General features: G+C 41.7%; 2 protein-coding genes and 1 long non-coding RNA gene across 6 annotated transcripts; 2 read left to right on the top strand and 1 right to left on the bottom strand.

Moving 5' to 3' along the window:
- The first annotated feature begins 3,370 nt into the window (after positions 1–3,370).
- Positions 3,371–19,852, top strand: ercc6 (excision repair cross-complementation group 6). 4 transcript variants are annotated; one of them, XM_023410614.2, is made up of 22 exons: positions 3,371–3,442; positions 3,954–4,231; positions 4,346–4,574; positions 4,968–5,088; positions 5,199–5,313; positions 6,529–7,237; positions 8,753–8,884; positions 9,596–9,754; positions 10,671–10,806; positions 11,079–11,249; positions 11,532–11,708; positions 13,209–13,325; positions 13,840–13,935; positions 14,591–14,809; positions 15,306–15,416; positions 16,027–16,146; positions 16,442–16,536; positions 17,048–17,193; positions 17,324–17,932; positions 18,047–18,215; positions 18,314–18,392; positions 18,491–19,852. In XM_023410614.2, exons 2-22 carry the CDS (start codon positions 4,036–4,038, stop codon positions 18,935–18,937), a joined length of 4,353 nt encoding a protein of 1,450 aa, XP_023266382.1. In that variant the 5' UTR covers positions 3,371–3,442; positions 3,954–4,035; the 3' UTR covers positions 18,938–19,852. The 4 variants fall into 4 exon arrangements, with proteins under 4 accessions (XP_023266382.1, XP_023266383.1, XP_023266380.1 ...); XM_023410615.2 differs by having other exon boundaries at positions 3,372–3,442; positions 3,951–4,231; positions 6,532–7,237; XM_023410612.2 differs by having other exon boundaries at positions 3,372–3,442; positions 3,951–4,231.
- Positions 19,853–21,458: 1,606 nt separating this feature from the next.
- On the top strand, positions 21,459–27,170 carry drgx (dorsal root ganglia homeobox). Its single transcript, XM_023410598.2, has 7 exons — positions 21,459–21,520; positions 21,696–21,786; positions 22,614–22,714; positions 23,342–23,443; positions 25,245–25,417; positions 25,827–25,939; positions 26,038–27,170. Exons 2-7 carry the CDS (start codon positions 21,729–21,731, stop codon positions 26,403–26,405), a joined length of 915 nt encoding a protein of 304 aa, XP_023266366.1. The 5' UTR covers positions 21,459–21,520; positions 21,696–21,728; the 3' UTR covers positions 26,406–27,170.
- LOC147818864 (uncharacterized) lies at positions 22,559–26,101 on the bottom strand. The gene is made up of 2 exons (XR_015437521.1): positions 26,011–26,101; positions 22,559–25,932 (listed from the first exon to the last, which is right to left on the bottom strand). It is a non-coding gene; the product is annotated as an uncharacterized LOC147818864 (long non-coding RNA).
- Positions 27,171–27,378: the final 208 nt, after the last annotated feature.

Here is a 27,378-nt window from a genome sequence, read left to right as displayed (position 1 = left end):
GACTCTCTCTGCTGTGGTTTGTTCCAGCTGTGTTTGAGGTCGGCTAAGTACACAGTTCTGTGTGAACTCCCAGTAATGTGTCGGCACAAACTGACCTGGAGGAGGTAGACATGTGAAACTGTGGTTGGTCCTGATCAGAACCAGTTTGCATGCAGGTGGTTTTCCTGTGCACTCTAGGAATCACTTTAAAAGCTTCTATAGGGAGAGAAATATTAAAACCCATTCCCTTTAGCTCAACGCTTTGGACAGTTCTCCTCAGAAACTAATTTTCGTAAAGATCATCAAGACCACAGAAGTGTGCAGTTGCTGTGCGATTATGTGCACACAAACATGCATAATCGCACACTTGCTGCTGGGCGAAATCACAAGCAGATGGATTAGACATCTACTGTAACATGGCAGTGGTCTGATGCACTCAGATGAGAACCCAGCCCACCCCTGTAATTACTATCAGACACACACACACAGACATATACTAACTAGGACAGGGGAACACATGGGAGACATTAGCACTGCCAATATGGCCACACGTGTAAAGTACAATATGGCTTGCTTATACAGCAATGTAGACACGATGATGCTTTACTCATGTTGATTTATTAATTCATCTGTGGCTTAAGAAAACACCACGGTTCTCATCTCCTCCCAGTTAGACCCTGAGGCGTTCACTTACTCCAAACATAAAACACTTAGTGTTCCACTTAACTGCGCAATACTGCAGACTTCACCTGTAGAAATGCAATGATGTCACTGTATGTGTGTGTGTGTGTGTGTGTGTGTGTGTGTTTCTACTGTGGCATATAGAACTTTTTGCATGTCATAAAATAATGTAAAAAAAATATGAATTTAATTGTATAGTCTATAGTCTATGGGTTTTTTGGTCTGATCAGCGATATTTAATTTACAGTAATATTAATATTTGTATAGTACATATTTGTTAGGCTGAATTCAGCAAATGACTTACTTGATATTTGACTGAATGAATAACCAGACATAAAAATAATTGCTGATTACGTTTCTGTCCATCTTTTCTTTTTTTCTTTTTTTTTTTACACATTAGTTTTCCATTAAATTATATCCTTGGAAAAAGATCATTTTGCACATGTGAATGCATTCCTTGAAAACAAAACTCAGTAACTTGGCTCAGTGACAACCTTTTTAAATTCACTTGAAGTGAAATGAAGTGTGATGGAAACAAAATGCCCTTTAGCAGTGGAATGTTTGTGGAGTTTATGCCACAGAAAACAAAACAAATCCAGCATGACCACTCTGAAAAGACTCAGACTGAAATGACACATCAAAATTTTGAGGGAGAAAATGACCACATAAAATCCTCATATTTCTCTTATTCACCCGGGCACACAAAACACAAGAGTATTTCAGTAAAAAAAAAAAAAAAAAAATCTCCATTACAATGTTAAAAATGCAAATGTGCAAGGAAAAGAAACAAATGAAATTTCACATGGTTCACAAGGACGAGCCTGTCTACATTGAAATCTATTAAGGAAGGCCCAAAACAGTTTACCATAATACAATGTAGTGACAAGACAAGACATGTTTTCATAGACCTATTAAGTAACTGGTTCATCTGAGGTAAGAAAACATCCCTGTAGTACACTGTGAATGTACGGAAAAACTTGTTTCTCACAAAATGCTTTGTAAAATGATTGAATCCTTGAGACATTCGTCATGTTCCAGGCAGCTGATGAAGGCCATACAGACTAGAACACCCTTGCAAGGAGGACAGTGTGCAAGCGATAACAAATATAGCACAACTTCAACTCCACCAACACAGAAAATATGGAGTATGAAGAATGTATCACCTGTGGAAGCGTGCTACAGCATCTTGCGTTACCTCACTTACCCCTTTCTGCACATAAACACTCAGCATGTTGTAGAACCATAACTATATATAAAGACTCTGAACAACAAGCCCACCACGCTTTGCACATGTAAACTTAAACCTGTGATGTTCTCTCTTTAAATCTCACTCCACTTGTTATTCTACTGTCAGGATGCAGAGCGGCACTGAGCAGCAGTGTTAACATCACACCACCGCACCCTCTGGAATTTACACTCTAACTTCCAACAGCCTATAAATCTACAAGCTCCTCACACACAAAGTAGCAAGATTCATTAAACACTCATTCTCACATGTGAATACATGCGCACACATAAAGCTAAGACAGACAGCTTTTCCACCCACTAAATCCTGTTAGCCTGGTGTGGTCTGTCAACTAGCTTTACCTAAATTATGATGTGCAGAAAACACAGCCACATACATACATATTATCTCCTCCTCCTATGTGATAAAAGCTGTAGTATTGCTTAAATACACAAAAGATGGAGGGCGAAGACAGACAAGAGGTTTACATTCCTCTCTGCCGCTCAGCCTTATAGTCACAACATTGTGCGAATGCATTGGTTTATTTCCCACCATACATGGTTCATCCGCGGCTTGATAGTTTATCTGACTTTTTTCTGACTCCTATCTTTGAGCCTTTATATCAGCTCTCCAGAAGAAAACCAACAAAGAAAACAGTGTGTCTGTTGGCTACCTGATCAGAGCGGTGCACACTGCAGGTCTTCTACTCACTAAACTACAAGGCCTGTTTCTTACTGTGACACACTTTCCTTTTTGTTCAATACTTTTTTAAATTCAAATACCCTCCAGTGTCTCTGGAGAGGTTTCACTCAAGGTGACCCACATTTACTAGTTAAGCAAATAAAATAGACCAGTGTCTCCATCTTCCTTCACTTTCTGTGCCAAGGGTAACAGCAATATCTCTCCCTATATAGATCTGTCTGTTTACACTTATAACACTGTTTGGAAGGATTGCCGGCCTTTGCTCCGTGCAAGGCAGAGATGATATTTTAATTAAGTCCTTTGTTTATTATTGCGTGACACTGGAAATAAACTTCCTCTGAGATATAAGTATTTGGCACTGCTCATATTTTTGACATCCATCAAGTGCAGGAAAAAAATAGTTACATAAAGGACTGATGCTTTGCAAGAAACAGTAGTTTTGAGACTTTGGAGTGGCTTATTGGACAGTGCCATTATGCAAGGTCTGTCTGAGCTGCACCCTGATTGCAACACAAAAGCTCCCAGACGACTTCAACACATACATCTGACTGGTTCCCAAGATGATTATGCAAAACAAAAAGACAATGGATAACATGTCAAACATGTCAAACTCTGGTCCAGCCAATTTCAACGTTGGTGGGGGTTCAGTGAGTTCCTCCACGGTCTCCATTATAACAAGCGGCTTCGTGGCGCCATCTAGAGGGCGACAGCCCCTGCAGCTGTGAACCAACAGAGGGCGCTATTTAACAATCATTGAACAGAGAGCACGAGACCTTCTCTGGCACCGGAAGCCAGGAGGCATGGCAAGTAATATGACATAAACCAAGCCATTGATGTTGTGTAACTGCACGTTTTGTAAGTAATCTCTGTTATTGTCGCTTCGGTTTAATGTAACCGACATCACTGATAGCACAGTCACTGCATGCCGCATGAATCTCCGTCTGTAGCTGCACTGAAGCCGCTGGTCTCTAAAGGATGAACAGCTGATGATGTTCGGCTCACTGTTAGCTTAGCAGGTTAGCCTAGCCACGTAAACAATGGAGCTGTGTGAGAGAGTTTAATGTTTCTGTCTGAACTTCATGTGAATGTTTTAACGAACTATCTAACCGCTTCTTGTAGGACAGTCTTTGTTTAGAAGATGTATCAGAAATGTGTATTTCCTCGTTTCTACGCTTCGTACACAGCATAATCAGCTTAAAATCAGTCACCCATAGCTAAAAAGCAGACGTAACAGGTTAGTGTTTATCAGTTACGTTAACGTCAACTAACTAAATCAGTTCTCAAATAACATAACATTTTAGGGTGTAAGTCTAAGTTGACCAAAAGTAACGACATAAAGTTAACATTATGTCTTGTATTAAAGCAGTGCCAGGGGAGAGCATCGGTTTACATCTGGATGACCCACTGACTGACTGACTGACTGACTGACAGCCTGCAGCTGCACCATTATGCCTGTAGAAGGTTCAGAGGAGCAGGTGCCCACCTCTCTCTCTAGCCCGACCAGTGCTGCACTCACCCCGGGAGGGACAGAGGAGGATGGAGCCACAGGGGGCTCAGCAGTCAGCTCTTTCCCTGAAAACAGTCAGGGCTCTGAGGCTGCTGCAGCCTATCCTGCCAACACTGGACCTGGGGAGAGCAACAGTGGTGAGCTATGCAACCCCTTTGGACAGATGACAGAGAAGAAATAAAACAGACACACTTAAGGGTCTATCATGATAGACACAAAGTCAGTTAATGTGTTTTCATCTGTGCATGTAGCTGGCAAGAGGTCTGGGGCCTTGTTGCAGATCGACCGACAGCGTATTCAAGCTGCATCTGCCAGTTCTGGAGCAGATGAACTCCAGGGCCTTGGGGTGGCTGTGTATGATCAGGACGTCTTGGAGCAAGGTGTCCTGCAGCAAGTGGATGAGGCAATCCAGGAGGCCAATCAGGCTGCGGCTAAAGCCGAGGCTGAGAAGGAGTACCAGTCTGTGCTCGATGATGTCAGGTGAAGGACAATAACTGCAATAACAATTCGGATATATTTTTTTCTATGACCTATAAATGAAGATCATACTATTTGTAGCAGTAGTGAAAGTATAATGATCATTCAGTTTCTCCAGGACTTAATTAGAGAAGCATATTTGACTGACTTACTTGACGTTGAATTATATAGAAAACTTAACTTTAAAGTCTTTGGTGACATTAAGGTTGTCACTAAGTAAGCTCGGATGAAGAAAATAAAAGATGAAAAAAATCATTTTCTCCACTATCGTCATAGAAATTTGTTTTTGATTTCAAAATAACAAATAACAAATTTTAGGGGCTGACAAAAATAGGTTTGTCAGCCCCTTAAAGGGGCTGACAAACCTAACTGTTTTTTTGATGGTGTGTGTTTCAGGTCCGTTACAGCATCTCTGAAACATATCAACAAGATTATTGAGCAGCTGTCTCCTTATGCTGCTTCCAGCAAAGATATCAGTCGGAAGATTGAATCTGTCAAACGACAGAAAGAAAATAAGGTAAAACACTGCACATGGCAAACTGTTAAAGTAAAATTATACATTATAATGTCACATAACTATAATATTGATAGTGACTGTGATGATGATGAAGACACCTTTTAATTCAGGAGAAGCAGCTGAAGAAAGTCAGAGCCAAACAGAAGCGACTTCAGGCCATTTTAGGAGGAGAGGACACCCAACGGGTTGAAGCAGAGCTTTTGGCAGAGGATGATGAAGAGGAAGGTGAGACGCTTTTTATTTTTGACCTATGATTTATTTCTGTGTATTGACAAAACATTGTTCTACCACCCAGTCATTACCACTGGGGGTAATCAACACCGAGTCGCATGTGGCAAATAAAGTGCTGGTACCCTGCTTTCTATAGATAATGTGAAACCAGGGTCATGTCCAGCACTGCCCAACATTTAGCAAAACAAAGCAGAGATGGAAACAATGCAGAGCACTAATACCGTTTGCTGTTATGGTGGCCAAGAAGGCTATTCTGTGACATTCCCTGTTTAGGGAACTGACAGAGAAGATTGTAAGCAAAAGCATACATATTTGGTGTTAAAAAACAGGCTGTTTAGAAAATATCAAAGTTACCACATCTTTGCATCTTTAGTGGATTCCATTACTGACACTTCCACCAAAATATTTGCCAGAGGCTGTTGAAAGATGTGCAGATGTGGCAGCTGAGTTTCTTTTAGTGTTGAAATGTTTTTTTTCCCCCCTAGATTATATGCTGCCACACAGCACTGTTGACCTTTAGAGGTCTGTTCACTCTTGGAAGTAAAAACCAATACATCCGGAGTGAAAATCCAACAGAACTGTGATGTATAACATCAAACCCTTTCAATCAGCTTTCAATAGACACTTCTTAATTTTCAAAACCGCATTCATTTGCTGCTATAATAACAATTTGTACTAATCATTTGACTGCATGACGTCAGATACATAGCCAGTTATGTTTGATATGTCCATTATGCTTTGTTTTGGCAGAGCTGAACTTGAAACAAATGGAAACCACCTCAACATCATTGTGGGTTGTTGCTATTAGGGCAACATATTTGAAAGTTGCAACCTACAAAGAGTAGTGTTGCAGCTGTCTCTTTTCAAATGTGATTCAGTGCTGATTTAACATTCAGTCAGAAATTTCCTGAACACCAGTTGTTTATTATCAGCCTGAACAAGCAAATATAATAGAAGCCGCACACTTCGAGGTACACTGAAGAGTTTTCTCATAAATAAACAGCTATGTTTACGTTCGATCAGTAAAATGTATTGTTGTGTAACCTTGAGGACTAACGAATGCGTTCAGTGTATTTTTTTTTCCTCAAAAACAATCTTTTGAATCCTGCAAAATCTTCTCGCACGCAAACGTTTGCCCTCATATACATAGCACTATTAGTGGTTAAAAAAGATAGGTCTGTAACTAAGCCTGTATGTGTGTTCTACCAGAAGCCGGGCCATCCACACTGGGCAGCATGCTCATGCCTGTTCAGGAGACCGAATGGGAGGAGCTTATCCGGAAAGGTCACATGACTCCTTTTGGAACCCGAATCCCTCAGAAGGAGGTAAAGAAGGAGCCTCGGAAAGTGATGCTCGCTGAGAATTCCGCCTTTGACGAGTACTTGGCGGACCAGGCAAAGTTGGCTACTGAGAGGAAGAGAGTCCCTCTACTAAAGAAGAAGATGCGCTCTGGACTCAGCCCTGATGGAAAAACTAACAGAACTGTTCCCTCTTCCAAGGATAAAAAAATAAGGAAGCGCATGCGAAAGCTCCAGATAATTGCTCTGAAGGCCCATCCTAAGGCTCGGCCTAAGGCTGAGCCACGGCTTCATAAATCAAAGAAGAAGCATCACACTGAGGGAGAAGAGACAGACAGCGAAGGGTCAGAGTACCTGCCCTCTGATGAAGGCGTAGATCCTGACCAAGAGGAAAGAGAAGCCATGGAGGAGGGCTTTGGGGAGGATGATGATGATGAAGAGTATGACTTGAAACCATACAAGAGAAAGACTGAGGGAAGAGGGCGGAAGAAAGTAAAGAAAAAGGAAGACAGTGAGGAAGAATACTGTCCTGAGAGTTCAGATGAAGAGGAGGATGGGAAGGGTAAAGATAAAAGATGCAAAGATGATGGAGATGTGGAGTACTACAGACAGCGAATAAGGTATGATCATTGTTCTTGCTTTTTAAAATTTGTATAATTAGTTAATTTTAACCCCCAAATTAACATAGATTATGTAACTTTAAATATTTTGTAATTTATTTACAGTTTGTAAAGAGCAGATTTGTACTTGGAGTTATGGTTGGATGCAAAGATGCAAAAAGTTTTCATGTGTATGTCTTCTTCTAAAGAGAATGCAGACATCCCGGCCTGTAAATGACATGCTCAACAAACACCAGATTGAGCCTTTAACTTTGCATCACATTTGTAATGGCAGTGGTGCAAATGTGCTATTGTTCTTCCCTTTAGTTAAGGAGAAAGCAGTTGTTTTCTGCTGGCTCCATAGTGCAGAAGGAGAGTTAATCCCAGATGAGATTGGCAGCTGTTTCTTGACTAAGCAAATTCACTCCCTGCTCTTCTTCTCTCTCTGCTCTCACACTGGCCTAATTATCCTCCTGCACATGGTTTTATACACTCACTAACTGTAATGCTCAAATTAATGGAAGAGCAGCCCTAATGAGATTTCATATTTATAGCTGCCAAATAAATTGTGTTGGCATGTGTCCTTTTTCTACACTACAGTGATTGAATGTCAGTTCAACAGCATGGACATGGCATGGATGGTGAGGCTAGCTTATATGAGGAATGATATTATTAGAGCGGATGGTATTTGTAGTTGGATGGGGGGTGGAGTGGGGGCAGAAAAGTGTAATTAACTGAACCAATGCTTAGTCTTGACTTAATTAGAGAGTGTGGTCTCCCAGGCCCAGCTAAAGGACCAGTTTTGTGGCAGGGTGACAGGACCAGGCCCAAATGAAGATGGATTCTTATCCTCTGCACCTCACACCTTTCTGGGGAACTCGCACTACTAATTGTCGGTATCAATCTTCATTTGCTGCGCGACGACTGTGCCTCTAACTGCCCTCTCTCCTGCACTATTAAAGCTGTTCTCCTTTACATTTCCCTTTTAGCTATAGATGTTCCACCGCTCAAGGGAAAAACCCACAGCTCAAAACATTTGCTGTCCATACACCTGTGTAGGCAACTCTTAAAATAAATCACTGAGTGCAGAAGGTGCAAATGGAACATCCATCCATCCATTCATCCATCCATTCGCTGTACCTGCTTACCCTGTGTAGGGCTACATGCAGCTGGACCTATCCCAGTATGCACAGGGTTGTTGGGTACTTTATACCCTGAACAGGTCATTATTGTGTCTTCGGGCTTATACCTATAGAAAAAGAAATCTAATCCATCATGAAACAGAATTCCCTTGAGATATCTCACTTTTTGAGCTTGGATTATCAAAAACCAAAACCTCAGAGTTTGAACTGACCGTGGGAGCCGTCAGCACTTCAGTGTTGCTTGACAATATTTGAGTTCTTTGTCTAAAGATTAAGCAGGTATTTGATCTTGGACTTCTAGCTTAGCAAGTTACCTTTGTTTTAGTAATATTGAATAAATACATTTTACTATTTAGTGTGCTATAACTTCAGCATATAATCGTTGTCTTACTAGGAGATGGAAGCGACAACGTCTTCGAGAAAGGGAGGAGAAGAGAGAAAGAGGTGAGGACCTGACGGACGACAGTGATGCAGAGTTTGATGAAGGGTTCAAAGTGCCAGGTTTCCTCTGGAAAAAACTTTACAAGTAAGTTTGATTTGATGAAATTATAGTTATCTCAAATAGCCACACAGTCGGTTAGAAATGTCGTTAAATTATTGTTGTCAACTGAGGAAGTGACTAATAGTTATAAAGATCATCTATGTACTTTGTACATATTCTGGTATATTGCGCGACATCAGACCCTTTGCTCATACAGATCTTTATACTGATTAACTAAAGATCATTTGATCAGGACACCGTAAATCTTTTTCTTATAATGCTACAATGGGTCACTAGTAGATGTTGGCAAAAGTGATATTGTCTGTCTGTTGTGTTAAAATACTTTTAAGAATAACTGTGGCATCACTTTTAGTTTAGCTTAGTTGATAAATATAGATTTGCCTTGCCAGAGATCCCAAATTCTTATTGCAGTTTTCATTATAACTTTTATGGATATTCCCAGACGTGTCTTTCTCAAAGCACCATGTTTGTCACAATTTACCCCGACTTGTGCTTTTGTTCTGCCTGAGTATATTAGTAATAATAGTAATCTAATCCATTTTTAATTCCTGTTTGAAATTTCCTTTTGGCTTTCAAGATGAGCTATAAACCATTGCTAAATCTGGTAGGGATTATGGAGTTTACTCTGACAGATTTCAGTTGAAATATGGTCTGATTACCAGGCCACCGCGTCATTTATGTACATTTCAGTGTCCATGGTTGATGTTTGTACATACACCTATATCACGTTGTCAGGTACCAGCAGACAGGTGTGCGGTGGATGTGGGAACTCCACTGTCAGCAGGCAGGTGGCATCCTGGGAGATGAGATGGGATTGGGTAAAACCATCCAGGTCATCAGCTTTCTGGCTGGACTGAGCTACAGCAAACTGAGGACCAGAGGTTCCAACTACAGGTACACACACACACGCAAACACACACACAAACGCACAAACAAACTGTGGCCAGAGCCTGTGTGTCTGTATGGTATGAATATTTGATCAGGGGGATTTCTGCTTGAGAGTGTTCATCTGAATTATTAAACATGTTTCAATTATCAGACTCTTCACTTTCTTACTGCAGACATCAGAGAAAACACTGACACTGTGTGTGTGTGTGTGTGTGTGTGTGTGTGTGTGTGTGTGTGTGTGTGTGTGTGTGTGTGTTATGTGGAGTCAGTGTCTTCATGAACACTTAAAGTGAATCTTGGACTCAAGAAGTGGGAGTCGAGCAGGCATAGGGCAACAAATCAACAGTGGAAAACATGAGGCAGTAATCTGGTTTTACTGCACAAACGACACTCATGCACTTAGGAGGTGGAGCTTCCCTGATGGTCAATACTCTGTCTGCTATAGACGCCCACAAATTGATTGCTTGCAAACTCAATTATGGCCCAGTATCAATAGCTTCCACCAGGCAGAGGTTCATACTAGCCCATTAGTGTCTCTTTGTGCATGTGTGTATGTGTTTGTTTGACAAAGCTCTTGTAAATCTTCACAGAGGAGCTGAACATGTGGTCATACACCTTCTTTGATTCATGTATAAAGCACAGAGAATGAATGGAGCAGTAGAGGTAGACTGTATAGTCGGGGACTCAACTTCCTCTGTTGTTCACATGCCAGAATGCATCACATCATGTACATGCAAGTTTAGCACATTTCCATACTTTAACCCATCTGGTTTCTATAATTTTGCATAAAAATGATGACTTTAATTTGCTAATGAAATTTGCTGAGGTCGGTGAAAGTTATATGAACTCTGAGATCTCTTGTTTACCCATTTTAATCCCAGGTTTGGAATTAAACATGTATCTACTGTGTGTTTGGTTTTAGGTATGCTGGTCTGGGTCCCACAGTTATTGTGTGCCCAGCTACAGTCATGCACCAGTGGGTGAAGGAGTTTCACACCTGGTGGCCCGCTTTCAGGGTGGCTGTTCTACATGAAACGGGCTCCTTCACCAGTAACAAGGTAGACGCGTGTTTATGTTTGTGTGTGTCGGATTTTGATTTTCAGAATTTTAGAAAGTTTTTCTTCTGGGTCTTTTTTCCTCTGGGGGGCACTAGAGGTCTGTTTATAAGATATTACCTCCAAACCGTCTCCCCTCTTCCCCTCTCTCACTCTCTCAAACACCTTCTTCTTGGGCACTCCTCAAAGTACAGGATACTAGAGATGGTTCAGACTTGCACTGACTGAAACTTGTACCGATGAGGTTTGTGTCTCTTCTTTTATTTCTGCTGCAGGAAAGGCTCATTCCAGAGATAGCATCATGTCACGGTATTCTGATAACCTCATATTCCGCCGTGAGGACAATGCAAGATGCCTTGCAGCGGTACGATTGGCACTACATTATACTGGATGAAGGCCATAAGATCAGGAATCCAAATGCTGGAGTTACCACTGCCTGCAAACAGGTATTCACACACTTTCAGTACACACACATTTTAACCACAGCACCTGAAGGGTCCAGTCACTGGTAATGAATGTAAGCTGTGCAGAGTTTAAAGAGTTATAAACCGCTTTTAAAATTGTATTATACATTTTGCTGGTTTAAATACACACAGTTGTCAGTTTGTTTTTCTACCTTTTTGAAAGATGTTTTTGCTGCTATTCATTCTTATACTGCAACATACATGTGCACCATATTTTAAATGTGTATGAATGTAAAGGGAACATTGTCTCTTTCCTCTCTGTAGTTTCGCACCCCCCACAGGTTCATCCTGTCAGGCTCTCCTATGCAGAACAATTTGAAGGAGCTGTGGTCTCTGTTTGATTTTGTCTTCCCCGGCAAACTGGGGACATTACCTGTCTTCATGGAGCAGTTCTCTGTGCCGATCACCATGGGGGGATACAGCAATGCCTCACCTGTACAGGTACAAGCATACCCCAAATGCAGATTTTGCTCCTTAATACTTCTTCTTACTTTGGGGTACAATAAGGGATATCGGCCCCATTTGAGACTTGGAATATATTTTGAGAAGATTAAAGCAAAGGGGAAACAAGGAGTATGGCTGACAATAAGAATGTCTTTGTGTGTTATCTTGTTTTTTGGTACAATTTGATTTACTGACCATTTTCATTAAATGTTAGAAGAAAATACATTTTTAAAGTAACACAGTTACTTTAGAAGTAGAGCAAAAAGCTACATGGCTTATTTCCATTCTAGTCCAAAGTGAATAGGGAGTGGAGGAAGCAGATGTGCATCGTAGAAGTCATCAATTCATACAGCAACCCTTTCAGTAAACCTGTAACTGTAGCATAGGGAGGGTGCAATGAAGGGCTAAAGTGTCACTTGACAACACTAGTCCTACACATGCACATGAGCACAATTTTGGAGAGCCTGGTGGAAGCAGGTTAGAAGGAGCGATAGAGGCACAACAGAGCCATTAAGTGCAGTGCAGGATAATGTAGGTGCATGCAAAGGAACTTCAGTGCATCCCTAGTGTGTGAGAGAGAGAGGGAGAGGCTAAAGTGGAGAGCCAGTGAGCTAAATTGTAGCCCTTTGTCATTAGTGTTCAATCGTTAATAACCCACTGACTGTATGGATTTAATTATTTAAGCCAGCTATTGATGCTTCTTCCGCTGTCGATAATAAAAACCTTTACTAATTATTAATGTTATTAAATGGTCAGAGAGGGCTAAGCCCTGCTGCCTTATCCGCTTCTCGAAATTCTCAGAGCAACAAGCAGGCCCTCGGCTGATGTTCTTGTGTGTGTACAAGCAGATTTATGTAAAAATGTGTGTGTTTGGGGTGGGGCTTTGTGAGCATGTGGATGTGGGATCAATTACTGAAGCATGCACCCCCCCCCCATGTGAATCCACTCAGCAGCTTGTGCAGGGATACCTGGGTCATCTGCTGCCCTCTGCTTTTTCTTTTCCACTCTAACCTCCATTGAGCCCTAAATCCCACCATCTTATTGTCCCCTCCAGCTTTGCCGAGGGTGTCTTTGATCCCTCTGTGGACCCCTATTGAGTTAATGTTTAAAAGGCTAACTGGCCTTCAGCACTAACTCAGGATAAGGTGTAGCAGGCCATTTGCAGTGGGGCTCCTAGTGTAGGGTGGGGCTGAGTCTTTCTAAAGCTCCCCTTCTGTTTCCAGTGGAGCTGGCCAGTAGTAGTGATGAAAGAGGAGGGCTCTGTCCCTCGAGACCAACAGCACTCTGATCAATGTTTAATGGCTCGTACTGCTGAGAGGGACAGGAACATGAGGGAGGTGATGATAGGAGGAGGGAGAGGGGCTAAACGACAATCACGCCCCAAGAAACACACTGACAGGTGTGAGTGTTTGATTGTTTGACACACTGAACTGAATGCTGCTTTTGTTTTAAGGCAGTTTGTTTGTGCTAAAACGTTAAACTGTTGTTGATTTTCAGGTCCAGACGGCGTTTAAGTGCGCGTGTGTGCTGAGGGACACTATAAATCCTTACCTGCTCAGAAGAATGAAGGCAGACGTCAAGGCCAACCTCTCTTTACCTGACAAAAATGAACAGGTATTCATCATACTCTAAGACATTTGACCCTTTTCTGTCTAAGTGTTGACCAGCCTCTCATGCCTGGATCTCTTAACTGGGGAGGTGTTTTTCTGATTGGATGTGACTGCATGTGTCACATCTAAGGAGTATTTGATGAATGTGCACGGCCCTTGTCAGGTGAAGCCAGCTAATAAAGTCCTAGTAAAGTAAAAGGAGCAGGTATTCATTAAGGTGGCTGGTCTCTGGTCTGTCCTCGCGGTTGACACTGGTTGACTCCTCAGTCCACTTCAGCTCATTAAGTCAGTCCCTCAGGACAGCAGTGGCTCCAAAAAACACATTGCTTCCCTCTAATTTCTCTTCTAGCACACTGCACTTCATCAAGGGGCTTTAAAACGGATGGTCACTGCTTATTACACACTTTCACACTGCCCTGTGTGTGTGTGTGTGTGTGTGTGTGTGTGTGTGTGTGTGTGTGTGTGTGTGTGTGTGTGTGTGTGTGTATGTGTGTGTCTGTATGTGTGTGTCTGTGTAGGTTCTGTTTTGCAGATTAACAGAGGAACAGCGGCAGGTGTATCAGAGCTTCTTAGATTCCAAAGAGGTCTACCAGATACTAAATGGAGACATGCAGGTAAGTCTCACCTTCATAGTTAAAGCTGGTTCAGTTAAAGCCGTCTCACTCAGCTCACTCCATTCACTCATTTCATTCACAGTCATTTGTGTGTATTTTTATGCACTCCTGTACACTTTAAAATCGTCAGTGGCATTTAAATTTTTTTCGGCATGTAAATTTTGTTTAACTCCTAATAGCTTGACTTTAGTATTCCTTAAGATGCTCTCTGGAAGGAGGTTGTGCAGTTGCTCTTCTCACATTAGCCAGACCCTGGAGAGAGAGATTTGATAATTTATCACCACTGAACAAATGGACGCAGTTGGAGAACCAGGGGTGACCACAGCAGATTGCATGCATACACACACACACAGTAACACACATGCACACACACACACACACACACACATGCTCTTATAGACATATTCAGTGGTCACTCTCAGTCCATTAACCACCATTACTAATGCAGTGACCGTTGGGCCTTCATCAAGAAACACGGCCTTTATTGTCCGTAAATAAATTATGTAACTCTTTCCTGTAGACTAAAGTAAATGTGTTAATTTGTTTAAAGGTGCAATGCTGTATAGTGCAATGACATCTACCAACCTTTTATACCAGTTTTGTCACCTGGCAGAAACAAAACCTTTGTTCCCTTTTGTGTGTGTGTGTTCTGAAGGTATTCTCAGGTTTGATAGCGCTACGTAAAATCTGTAATCACCCTGACCTTCTCTCGGGTGGCCCCCGGATGCTGAGGGGAATCCCAGAGGACCAGCTAACTGAGGAGGAACACTTTGGCTTTTGGAAACGCTCAGGCAAGCTGATAGTGGTGGACTCACTGCTGCGTCTCTGGTTCAAACAGGGCCACAGAGTCCTGCTCTTCACTCAATCTAGACAGGTCAGGAACTCTGATTCATCTATCAATGACTTTGCTTAAAACGCAGTTAACATATACACATATTAAATATAATCCATTTTTTTTAGAATTGTTTGTACAAATGCCCTCAGATGGATTTTTGCATAGGCTTCAAATGCATATCTGAAATTGTCATGTCACTTTATGTAAATGTTATGTGTATTTGCTGCTGTCTACCTACAGCCCATGTGCCTGTGTGTGCCTGTGTGCGCGTGTGTGTGTGTGTGTGTGTGTGTGTGTGTGTGCGCGAGTGTGTGTGTGCGAGGCCCCAGCTGTTGCAGTCAATACCAATGAGATTATACCTCAGAGGGAACCTGAGACCCTCCCTGTCGGTATCTCTGTCCATGTAATATTAATCTGCTCTAATCCTTTTAGAGATAATCCAAACCTCAGCCCCTCTTTCCCTCTCTCTGTTTCTCTCCCCGTCTTCCTTTGCTCACTGTCTTTCTGTTGTCTGTATTGTCTCCCTCCTTTCCAGATGATGGACATCTTGGAGGTGTTTACGAGGGAGAACAACTACACGTACCTGAAAATGGACGGCACTACCCCAATAGCCTCCCGACAGCCGCTCATCGCTCGGTACAACGAGGTAAGGATTAGTCATCCCTAATGGCTCTGAGTGTTTCCCCTGAAAATCCCATCCTGAGGGACAAAAATGCTTCAGTGGAACCCTCCTCACCCTGAGGTGAAAACACTAATTGACAGCAATCTGTTGTTCAAAAAGAATGTTTCTTATTGACTCCACTGAAAAACGGATATGTGAAAAATATCACTTAGAATTATAGCAATGAATGTGAATCTTCAAAGAAAGATTTTAAAATTATAACTAATTAACAGTGATCAAAGCCTCTGATTCTGTTCAGATTAATTATTATCGAATCCAAAAATTTCAGATGAATATTTACAATTTATTTTGGCAATTTTAAAAGATTTCAAAAGATGTTTTTTTCTCTGTAGGAAGAATCAAGTATACAAAAGCCACGTTTTGTTTAAGCTATTTGATTCTCTTGAAATAGAGTATAACTTGAGAGAACAGGATATTACTGTTCTTGATATTACATAAAAATTTTAAGTTAACAATTTACCGATTAAATTTATTTATAAGGTATTACTCCAAAGTTATTCTCAAAATGAAAATAAAACGAAGGACATTATTTTTTATTAATCACTGACATTTTTTTCCTTTGCCTTTCTTTCAGGACAGATCCATTTTTATCTTCTTGTTGACGACTAAAGTCGGAGGCCTGGGAGTCAATCTGACTGGAGCCAACAGAGTCATCATCTATGACCCAGACTGGAACCCCAGTACTGACACACAGGTTAGACACACACACACACACACACACACACACACACACACACACACACACAAATAATAATTAAAATAAAACATTTACTAAGTCCATTATTTCTCATGAATTTTCATTTTTCTTAACCAGCTTTATTTGTAAAATTAAATTACCTATTTTTTCCAGTTAGATACCAGCTTTTTTCACAGTTTTTTTTCCCCTTGTTCAATAAAATTAAACTATTCCAACTCTGCGTTTCTTCATATTTTTTTTACTGTGCCTTTCTACCATAATCATTTATTTGAATTTATTGTGTTGTTCAAAGGCACGGGAACGAGCATGGAGGATCGGTCAGAAGCAGCAAGTGACGATCTACAGACTGCTGACTGCAGGGACCATCGAGGAGAAAATCTACCACAGGTCTGACAGCAGTGTTTTCATGTTTGAATTTACACATGTCCATAAACATGACATTTAATTAGAGAACTTACAAAAAAAAAAGATTAAAAAATCCGGTTCCGGCTTTTGTGCTTTCTCTTACCCAGCCTTCCATATTAGTTATCTTTCCATTGACTTCACACATCCATGAATATTGGTAATGCCATGACTAATTGCTCACATCACTGCTGTATTACTACTTGCACTATCCCAGTTCTCAGTAATTGAAAAGCTTTCCTGCATTATTAAATGGCCAATCTAGGACTTCTAAACCGTTGCTCTGTTTGGTTTGTGTCTGTAAAGTGCTTTCAAACAGCAAGTTGGAAGAACTGCAGGGATTCTATTTTGATACCTACAGTAGAGCGGTTAACTAATTTTCTCATCCATCAGCCAAACTACTCTGTGGTGACAGAGGATCGGGGTTGCCTGCTGAGGTAAAATGGTAAATTATACACAAGTATCTAATTCTGTATTTTTATCTGTTGTAATTCAGGCAAATCTTCAAACAGTTTCTGACCAATCGTGTTCTGAAAGACCCCAAACAAAGACGGTTCTTCAAGTCTAACGACATCTATGAACTCTTCACCCTGTCTGACCCTGATGGAGCTCACGGAACAGAGACCAGCGCCATATTTGCAGGTTAGTATGTTTTTCTTTTGTCCTTACCGGAGAAGCATTTTATTGTCCAAATATTAGATCATATAAATCTCTCCCTGAAATAAGTTTGAAAGAATTCACTTGACAAGTTTTGTTTTTTACCCTCAAACAGGTACAGGCTCTGATGTTAAGGCTCCCAAGAAACCTGAGAGGCCAAGGCCATCTCACACGGTAAACCATGGCAACCATTCACATAAACACTCCTCAGCAAATCAGAATAAAACCGGTGCAGAAAGAAGACACTCCTCAACAAACATTCCTGCATTAAAAGATGGTAATACCTCTCTGTGCAGTAACAACTCTCACGGTAAATCAAATGTTGCGACAGACAGTGAAAGCACCAACCAAAATGGGGTGAATGTAGAGCCAAATATTTCACCAAATATGCAGCATACAGGACAAAATAACACAGAATGGGATGCGACCAAGCCATCAGTCAAAAACTCAAACTCAGCCAGTTCTCACCAACACGGAGACAAAGAGTCCGCTCTGACTAGCCCACAGAAACACAGGGAAAAGAGGAAGCACTGCGACTCAGCGCAGTCGGATAAACAGAAACATAAGAAACGCAAACACTCCCACGATGCTCGGTTTGAAGGCCACCGCATCTCTCACTTGGTGAAGAAAAAGACCTTTAAGAAAACGGAGAATGAAGACAATGAGACAGAGGACCAGAAGAAATCAGACGATTATGTCTTGGCAAAGCTCTTCAAGAAATCTGGTAAGCTTCTTTTACACAAACTCCATCTGTCGTATCAGATATGGTTTATTTAGTAAATCTCACAAAATGGTGCGCCTCGTTTTTTTCTTATTCATCGTCCTTGTTCTTCTTCAGGTATCCACAGCGTGATGCAGCATGACACCATCATGGAGTCCTCCAACCCTGACTATGTTCTTGTGGAGGCAGAAGCCAACAGAGTGGCCAAAGATGCCCTGAAAGCGCTTAAGGTTTCTCGCCAGCAGTGCAGACTGTCCTACAATAGACCCCCTCCTCCACCTGCAAGGTACACAGTCTCGCACTCACACGGTGGCATTGTCCAGAGCTTCACTAATCTCACTTAAAAGAAACATATTTCAGTTTTTCCCTCGTTTGCTCACTCAGGAAACGGTTTGGACAAAAGAAGAATTCTCTCCTGGTTGCACCTTCGGTTCAGTCTGTCCCTACTCCGAGCAAATGCAAGGTAACAGCAGTGTTATTATGAAAGGATGTACAGTGTATTTCTGCCAGTTATTTTTCATTTGTTACGCTACGTGTAAATTCATACATTTTTCTCTTCAGGATGCTGCTATCGTAAAGAAGTCTGCGTCAAAGAAGCCTGGTTCAGGAGCTCATTTTAGCGGGGAGGTGGCAGAAAGTGACTCAAACTCCGCCCCACTATCCTCCTCTTCCCTGCTGGCTCAGATGAAAGCACGTAATCACCTCAGTGTGCCCTCCAGCCAAAGAGAAGAAGCAGAGGAGGAGGACAGCTCAGGAGCTCCAGCAAGTAGCTCCACCCCAGTTCCGCCCACTGAGCATGACGAGCTGTTGGTGGATCTGCGCAACTTTGTAGCCTTCCAGGCGAATGTGGACGGACAGGCCACCACCCAGGAAGTGCTGGAGTATTTCAAACCAAGACTGACCCAAAAACAGGCACCTGTCTTCAGAGAGCTGCTCAGGAGCATCTGTGACTTCCATAGGAGCTCTGGTCAGGAGGGCATGTGGAGACTCAAGGAGCACTTCCGCTGAAACACAGATGAAACCGGAGTAAAGGACTGAACTGTGATGCATATTTAAGTACTTGTAGCCTGAAGAGTTCTGTTTCTTTGTCAGTCAAAATGCAGAAACACATCGGTCACACTGTATGAAAATGGATAACTTCATATTATTACAGTTTGTTATGAAAGGACCATATCGTAGGAAAGTAATTTTACAGTACCATGGACTGTTGGGTTATCTGATAAACTCATCTGATTTTACTCATCAGTTGATTATCAGTTAACTAAGTCCTGAAGCTAAAGTCTGTTGCAATGTGTAATTTATTTCAGCTACAGTATGGGTTGATTTGGGTTTTTTGCTTGTTCAGACAGCTATTTCTGTTGTTTTTGTTGATTGTTGTCCGTACCTGCTTATACTTGAATCCACTTTGTATTTGCCTCGAAGTTAAAACTGTATTACCTAATGATTTCCTCAATAATGATATTTTTTGTTCACTTTCAATATTTGTACCTCAACGGTGTCATATCTTGTAATATGTTTCTGTAAAATGTAACAGGGGAGTAGTGTCTCATTTTATAAATATGACCTAATCACCATAGGATTTGGTAGATTTTATAATGACTAACTTTTCATAAACTGTACACAGACATGGTGGGTGAGGTGGGCTGGGGTGGGGGCTTCAAAGTAATATTCAATTGGCCTACCTCCAATTATTTATGAAACATTGGCAAAAAGAAGAGTCATTTAAACGCCATGTTTTATAAAAAAAAAAAAAAGAAAAAAACTTGATGCACTGTTTACATACATTGTATTTAATAGGCATCTGTAGCTGCTTGCATTTTTCCATTTGGGTAAAGGAGGACTGGTTTAATTAGTCCAAAAGGATGTAAGAAAAAAGTACTGTATTTTGAAGCCTTTAAATAAAGTTTACAGAGCAAATAATAATGGACAGTTTTGGACCCATTTTCTCAGTTTGTGGTAAATTTCAATATTTACCACAGTAATAGTGGAAAATATGTAAATGGTGATTTCAATTTGATACATCAAAATTGGGTATAAATTAAGCTCATTCTCCCAGAAAGATCATTTGAGAGTTTTACTGGAGTGTGGAAGTGTGGTGCTGACCAAGGTGCTGAAATGTATCCGGTAGATAAACCTGTAATCGTGTAGAGATGGGACCCAAAATCTGCAAAACTTACTGAAAGTTTACTTGTAAAACAGTTTGTAACCAGCGGAGATGAGAGTTTAATTTCATTTAGTCATTTAAGCAATCATCAGAGGCTAGAGAGGAAAGGCGCTGACAGGAAGCACGCGCGCGCACACACACATACACACACACACACACACACACACACACACACACACTTTGGGCCTGCACTCTTGTCAGAGTTGTCTAGACCAAATATTGGGATAAAGTTATCAACCGTTATTTGATTTCAATTTTCTCCACGCACCTCACCGAGGTCATAATAACAACTTTATTTTCAGTGGTGCATAAATTAATTACGCGCATTTAATAACTAAAATATCATTATATTCCCCCTTTAATAACATAAACGCTGCACGCCAGGGAAACCCTTAATAGCGCGGGGCCCTGTAACTGGCCATTATCCGCCTGTAATGATATTACAGAACCAATTACGCGCCATTAGAAGGGATTTTCTGCACTTTATGTGGTTTAGTCCAATCCCGCACTCCTCTTCTAAATTTCAGCTGCTTCTCGAAGCCTCATTTTGCCTCCACCTCAGAGACGCATGGCGTCTGCGCTCTGCCGTCCCTGATGCGCTTTAAAACTAATTGAAAGGGTCCCGCAGCAGATCATTTATCTGAGGAAGCGTAATAAATCGCAGGACCCCTTGCTGTGAACAAAATCAAAAATTTGGCCTTGTGAGTGTTCTACATGCGCAACCCCTTGTAAAGTGGACCCCCTAACACACCCTGACGAGCAATTAACCCACCCGACAGTCAATCTAAAACCCAAAAGCAGTCATCCTCCTTTTTTTAATATATGAAAGAACCAAATAAAAAGTGCAGCGGGTATGTGTGCATGTTTATGGTTAGGGAATATGCTTGACTCTGGAATAACAATCACTTGTGATGAATTTTTTTGGCACCAGAGCAGAGCTGCCGTTTGCCACCCTGGGTATATCTCCCCTGCTCCCCCCCTCTGTCTTTCTATCTTTCTCTGACACACACACACACACACACACACACACACACAGACGCACACACACACCAGGAGTTGGGGGTGAGAGAGACAAAGCCGTGATAATCCGATTAGGACCAATTAGGCGTGAGATTCTGCGACACTAGCTGAAAGCCTTAACACTCTGTAGACAGTTATACAGTTATAGAGACATCTGGACACTCCCAGAGAGAGAGAGAGATGTGAGTGTGGTGTGTAGCCTGTGTGTGTGTGTGTGTGTGTGTGTGTGTGTGTGTGTGTGTGTGTGTGTGTGTGTGTGTGTGTGTGTAGGAGAGAGAAAGAGACAGGGGGAGAGAGAGAGCGAGAGAGATCTGGACACTCCCAGGCAGAGTCAGAGAGTCAGCGGAGGTGCAGCAGCCACTTCTCTCCAGAGCGGGAACTCACTCGCATCAGCATCCTCACTGCAGGTAGGACGCGCTGCATCTTCAACTTTGAATCTGCTGAAGGTCCCGCACGGTGGCTCCTCTTCTTAGGACGATTTCATGTGTTCATTTTTTTTCCACCACAGATCTGATCTCGCACTGTAGCAGCTTCTGCAGCCGATCTGACAGTCCGGGTTGAAACTTTTCCTCTCTATTCCAGGTTCAGTTTTGCGGCTCAGACACGCGCGCCAGGATGTTCTACTTCCACTGTCCGCCTCAGCTGGACGGAGAGTGCTGCCGCTCCAACACATGTAAGTTTCCTCTCCTTGTTTTCAGTCGATCCCACACATGTGCGAGTTATTTCTAATGTCTCTCTTAAAGCCGGAGTCTGTAAAGTTTAGTGATGTTTCAGCTGCGTATTTGCGCGCACAAAGTGTGTGTTGTTGTAGGAGAACCGAGTCAGGCCTCTCTTTCTTTCATTTTTTTTTTAATTAAGATGAATATCTTCAATTAATAATGACAATAAAATGACACAGACCTATAAAAGAAATACATATTTTATCCAGTAACAAATTAAAAGATTTTCATCCTCTAATCCGCAGCCAGCTGATCGTCAGAACAACATTGTAAAAAAAAAACGATATTTCCCCTCTTTAAAAATTAAAAGTGAAACAGGTCGGATGCTTAATGCATCTCTATAAACATTTCTGTCATTTTTTCTTTGCCACAAATTCAAAGGTGGATGTAAAGGGTTAAGTCTGATATTCCCTCTGCCATGTCAATCTGCTGCGTGTTTCGGTGAGAAGCGCTGGTGGTTTGGCCCCGGGGCAGAGGGGGCGTTTTGTCCCGGGCACAGATGTTGAGTGTCATGGCTCTTAGTCCGTCATGGTTCCCCTCAGACTCCCACAACATCAGTGTTTCATGCAACTAATGGAAATACCAAATGTGCCAGAGAATAAATTCCCTGAGTATTTGGCCTATATACAGAGTTCTTTTTTTCTGCATCCCTTTTTTTTTTATTGACACATGGAATCCAAGTTTTCTTTTTAACACATTTGAATTAATTTAAACACAAACACGGAATTATAAACCTGAGTTTTATTAAGACAGAATTCTCTTTTTTTGACTTTTTTCCCAGTGAATTCCAGCGGTTTTGCCAACCACGCCGCGGCTGATTTTGATGATGGATTTCTCCGCAGAAAACAGCGCAGAAACAGAACAACATTTACTTTGCAACAGGTAATTATTTTCCAGGACAAAAATACAGAAAACAAGAAATATATGAAACTTCACTCAGAGCGAAACAGTCACGTGGAACTGGATGGAATTAATAAAACACCAGACAAAGTGTTTTCAAAATTAAGGACTTTGTCAGAGACTTTCCAGTTATCTAACACACACACACACAATAATAATAATAGTAAGGACTTTACAATTGTTTCTGATACGGTAACAGCATAAAAGAAAATAACATAATTGCTTCACACATATGGAAATAAAAACACAAGGTGAGGAAACCTTTAGAAACGAGGCCTAATATTTGTGCTTTTAAGGATCATGCATGGGCAACTGTAAACCACTCACTGTGTGTATGCAGGCAATTTGATATTAGGCCAAGATTAAGCCTGCATTAGACTACTTTACTTTTTCCATCTCATAGTATGTTAAGCTTATGGGTTTTATATTTTTCACCAGCATGTACCTGGTGAGGATAACATTAAGGAAGAGAAAGAAAGAAAGAAAGAAAGAAAGAAAGAAAGAAAGAAAGAAAGAAAGAAAGAAAGAAAGAAAGAAAGAAAGAAAGAAAGAAAGATAAAAATCAATTAATAGAAAATGAACTAAACAACTTAAACTGGTGTTTTGCAGTTGGAGGCTTTGGAGGCTGTCTTCGCTCAGACTCACTACCCGGACGTGTTCACCCGAGAGGAGCTTGCCATGAAGATCAACCTGACCGAGGCCAGGGTGCAGGTATGGCTGCAGCACTGTGCGCACTGTGTCCTGGGCACGTTTGACCATGCGAGAGAGGGTAAATTAAGCCACTCTGTCATTCCGGCGATGCACTTTAATAACATCAACATAATGGTGAATATTAGATTAGCTTGATTAATCGGTCATTCATAATTAACCAGCGATAATGGTCCTCACTAATTTGTCCGCGTCTCAAAGGTAGGAATACATCATCCATGCAAGATCCCTTTTCCCGTAACGCAGACAGAAAACGATATGTGCTTTAAAAGAGGGAGAAGCCTGCAGCCTCTAAAACTCTCTCTCTCTCTCTCTATCTTTCGCTCTCTCTCTCTGTCTCTCTCACACACACACACACACACACACACACACACACACACACACACACACACACACACACACACACACACACACTTCAAAACACAAACACACACTAGGAGGAGAAAAAAAAAAGCCTTAAATTTGGTAATTTATATTCCGCTCCTGCCCTGCACATATGCGCGGTTATAAACTTGGCCAGATGTAATTAAGTTATGTGTCCTGTATGTAATTTCCTGCATTCCAGATTTGCTTTTGGGTTTTGTTGTGCGCGCAGATCTAATTGTGGGAAATATAATAGTTTGCCTTTTGTTCCCCAGGGTCATCTTACTATCGCTTAAACCCAATGGCGGGGTTGATAATGGAATCCAGCGCTGTAAATTAGGGATTGTAAACAAATTATTCCCCTCCTAATCCGATTACCACATTCCTATTATTAAATCTGAACATGAATCCACCGCAGTATGCAGGGATATTAAACTTACATTATTATTAGAAAATAAATTTCCTTTCTGTTGTAGTGTTGTTGCCCCCCTTTTTGTAAAGTGTCAATGGGCCTCCCCCGCATTAAGAGCATGCAGCAAATTGAGATTAATGGAGCAATTATAGCCCATTCAGAGATGGGTGTGTGTGGGGGGGCGCGACTTCTAGCTGGAAGGTGCAGGGGTGAGATAAGTCCATTGGTTGTATTGTTGTCCTGCCACCAAAAATGTTGTCCTTTCTTTATGCCGAATGAATGCATGTGTTTTGTTTGGCTGTTGACACCATTTATACCTCCCATACAATGGGAGGGATGCAGAGCACATGCACACGACTCTAACCTCCATTCACACATCATGATTAATGCCTGCTAGAACCAAGTCCTAATCGAATCTGATGTTGTCAAACAATCACTAAATAGGGAAATAAACGACTTCATCATAGCTGCCTCTCTCTCGGGCAGCACAACTGTCAGTGGGAAGTCATTAAAATATGATAATGAAAAATTGCTCAATTAAATGTTGTTATAGGCAGTGACCTTCATTCGATTAAGATACCAGAACTTGGCGAGCCTATATCTTCTCAGCTGTGTGGATGGTGAAGTTTCAGAGATAAGTCAGGGACTGTGGGAAAATTAGAGCGCTGGCGTGACACATTCAAACACCTCTTGATGTACAAGACAAAACGAAGCAAATAGAGCATTTGTTTCAACTTAGCTAGACCTGTTAAGCAGACAGAAAAAAAAAACACAGCTATGAGTGAATATGTGTGCTCGAAGTTTGCATTTGTTTGTCTGTGATATGTCAAAAGAGCGTACAAGAAGAAATTAAGAACTTGATGAGAAAAACTTTGGTATGGATATAAAGCTACACTCAATAAATAAAATTAATAGATGCAAATGTGTCAGGATGTGCAGCAATATTCTAGTTTTAATTAGTAATTTAATTTAATTGTTTTGCTTTTTGTCTTCCCTTTCTTTTCTTTTTCTTTTTTTTTTTTATCGTAGGTTTGGTTTCAGAATCGCAGAGCAAAGTGGAGGAAGACGGAGCGAGGGAGCACAGACCCTGAAGGAGGGAAAGAGCAGATGAGTGAGGGCACTCCTCCATCTCGCAGCATCAACTCTCAGTCCCCAGTGGACCAGAGCAGAAAACAGAAAGAACCACTGGAGATGCAGCAGAGGTAAGAAAAAAAACAAAAACAGATGATTGTTGTGGCTATTACTGTTGTGAAATAGTTTCCTATTGGTGGGAGACAGAAAGGTTGCAGCTGCAGATTTATAGTCTGGTGGATCTGAATGATGGAAATAAATAAGAAGCAATATCCTCTCTCTCAATAACTGCCAAATCAAATCTCTGATAGCCATCTAGGTCATTTCTGTAGATTCCACAATGTTCTTAATACACTCATCCACTTAAACTGATTGTGAAACAGTCAAAGCCACAGAGAAAGCAGCTCTGCGGTGCACAGTAATTAGAGAAAAAGTTATAAAACAGGAGATATTACTAGAAATGTACGTGTGTCAACAGAAGAATTCGTCATCTTATGATTTTCTCTAGATGATTAGATACAGTATGTCTGTTCTCCCCAGTATCAACAGGACAGTGGGTCCTGGTGGTCCCTTCTTCCCATCTTGTATACCAGGGACGCTGCTCAATTCTGCCACCTACGCCCAGGCCCTCTCACAGGTCGCCACACTGAAAGGTAAATATGATTCTCATTAACTGGTGAATGGAGATGGTGATAATGATGATGAAAATCTCCAGTAATCTCACCACGAGTCCACTTTTGTTGTTTTTCAGGTAATGGTTTGTGCTCCTGCTGCGTTTCCGACCCCATGGGCCTGTCCTTCCTGCCGCCCTACGGTTGTCAGGGCAACCGCACAGCCAGCGTGGCCGCCCTGCGCATGAAGGCCCGTGAGCACTCGGAGGCCGTGCTGCAGTCCGCCAACCTGCTCGGGGCGGCAACTGGGCCCGGCGCCGGCGTGGGAGTCCTGTCTGGAGTCGGAGTCAGCCCGGCCGGGGTGGCGAGGCCCACGGTGGGTCCTGCCATCGAGGTGGGAAGAGGAGGAGACAGCTCCAGTCCCAGCCCGGTCAACAAGGTCCCAGTCCTGGGCAGCAACCCTGACAAACACCCTCAATGCTCCAAGGAACCACTGGAGAAAAAGTGAGGCGCTGGACGTGGACATGGATACTCTACATCTGTGTGATTGTGCCTGTTATTACATCTCTACTCTACTCTACTCTGGTCCTATGAGCAACTAAGCACAACTACTGACTGACTCCAGAAACAGCTGGGAAAGACTTTGCTGATATCTACAATGTATGGATGCAAACAATAAATATTTATTTGACAGTAAATTATTATTGTTTGTGAGAAATGCTGAATATCTGGGGCCTTGTTATCCCCATTAAAGCACAAGTGTGGTTTTGGATCTATATCTGTCGTCATGCACTCTTGGACTCTATTTGATGGATTAACATAGAAACAACATGTGTGCAACAAAGACCTATTTGATAATGTGAATTTAAGTTCCTCTTGTTTTCCTAAAGAGGACAGCTTACATTGTGAATGTTGATGCATGTAAACTGTACGTGTAGAACTAATGGCAGGACAGCGAGGATTTTGCAGGAGTTTGGCAAAACAGTGTTTTGCCATCAGGTCAGTAATGGGCTCAAACAATCGTCTCTCATTCTTTTGATTTTAAAGTGAAAGTGCACTTTAATATTAATCAGCCATTTTCAGTGTAAATGTGTACATGTGCCAGAATACAGTATGTTCCTGTGTGAGCCCTGCGCAGGCTGAAGCAGACTCAAGTGACAGAGCGGCGGTTGTCCCCTCCACTCTGTTAGCACATCTGTAGCGCCAGCAGACAGGGAACACACCAGTCCTGTTTTGACATGTTCTTTAAAACAATTAAAGATGTAGTCGCTCATGTTCCTCTCCTGTTGCCTCTCGCTCCAGCCATCTGTTCTGATACATTATTTATCAGCTTCCCTTAAAGCCGGGAGAGGAGAGCAATTGTGACTCTTATTATTTATTTACTTTTAGAAACGCCTGCCCTCTCTCTCCCTCTCTTCCTCTTCTCTGAGCAGTTTTTAATAAACCCCATTAAACATGATATATGCTATTTATTAATGTTG

This window comes from Seriola lalandi, unplaced genomic scaffold (assembly GCF_002814215.2).
Source record: "Seriola lalandi dorsalis isolate HSWRI2012SDOR001 ecotype SW California unplaced genomic scaffold, Sedor1 jcf7180002054426, whole genome shotgun sequence".
In the NCBI taxonomy this organism is placed as follows: Eukaryota; Metazoa; Chordata; class Actinopteri; order Carangiformes; family Carangidae; genus Seriola; species Seriola lalandi.
The sequence above is the reverse complement of the archived record's forward strand: the minus strand, read 5'-3'. Positions and strand labels throughout refer to the sequence as shown.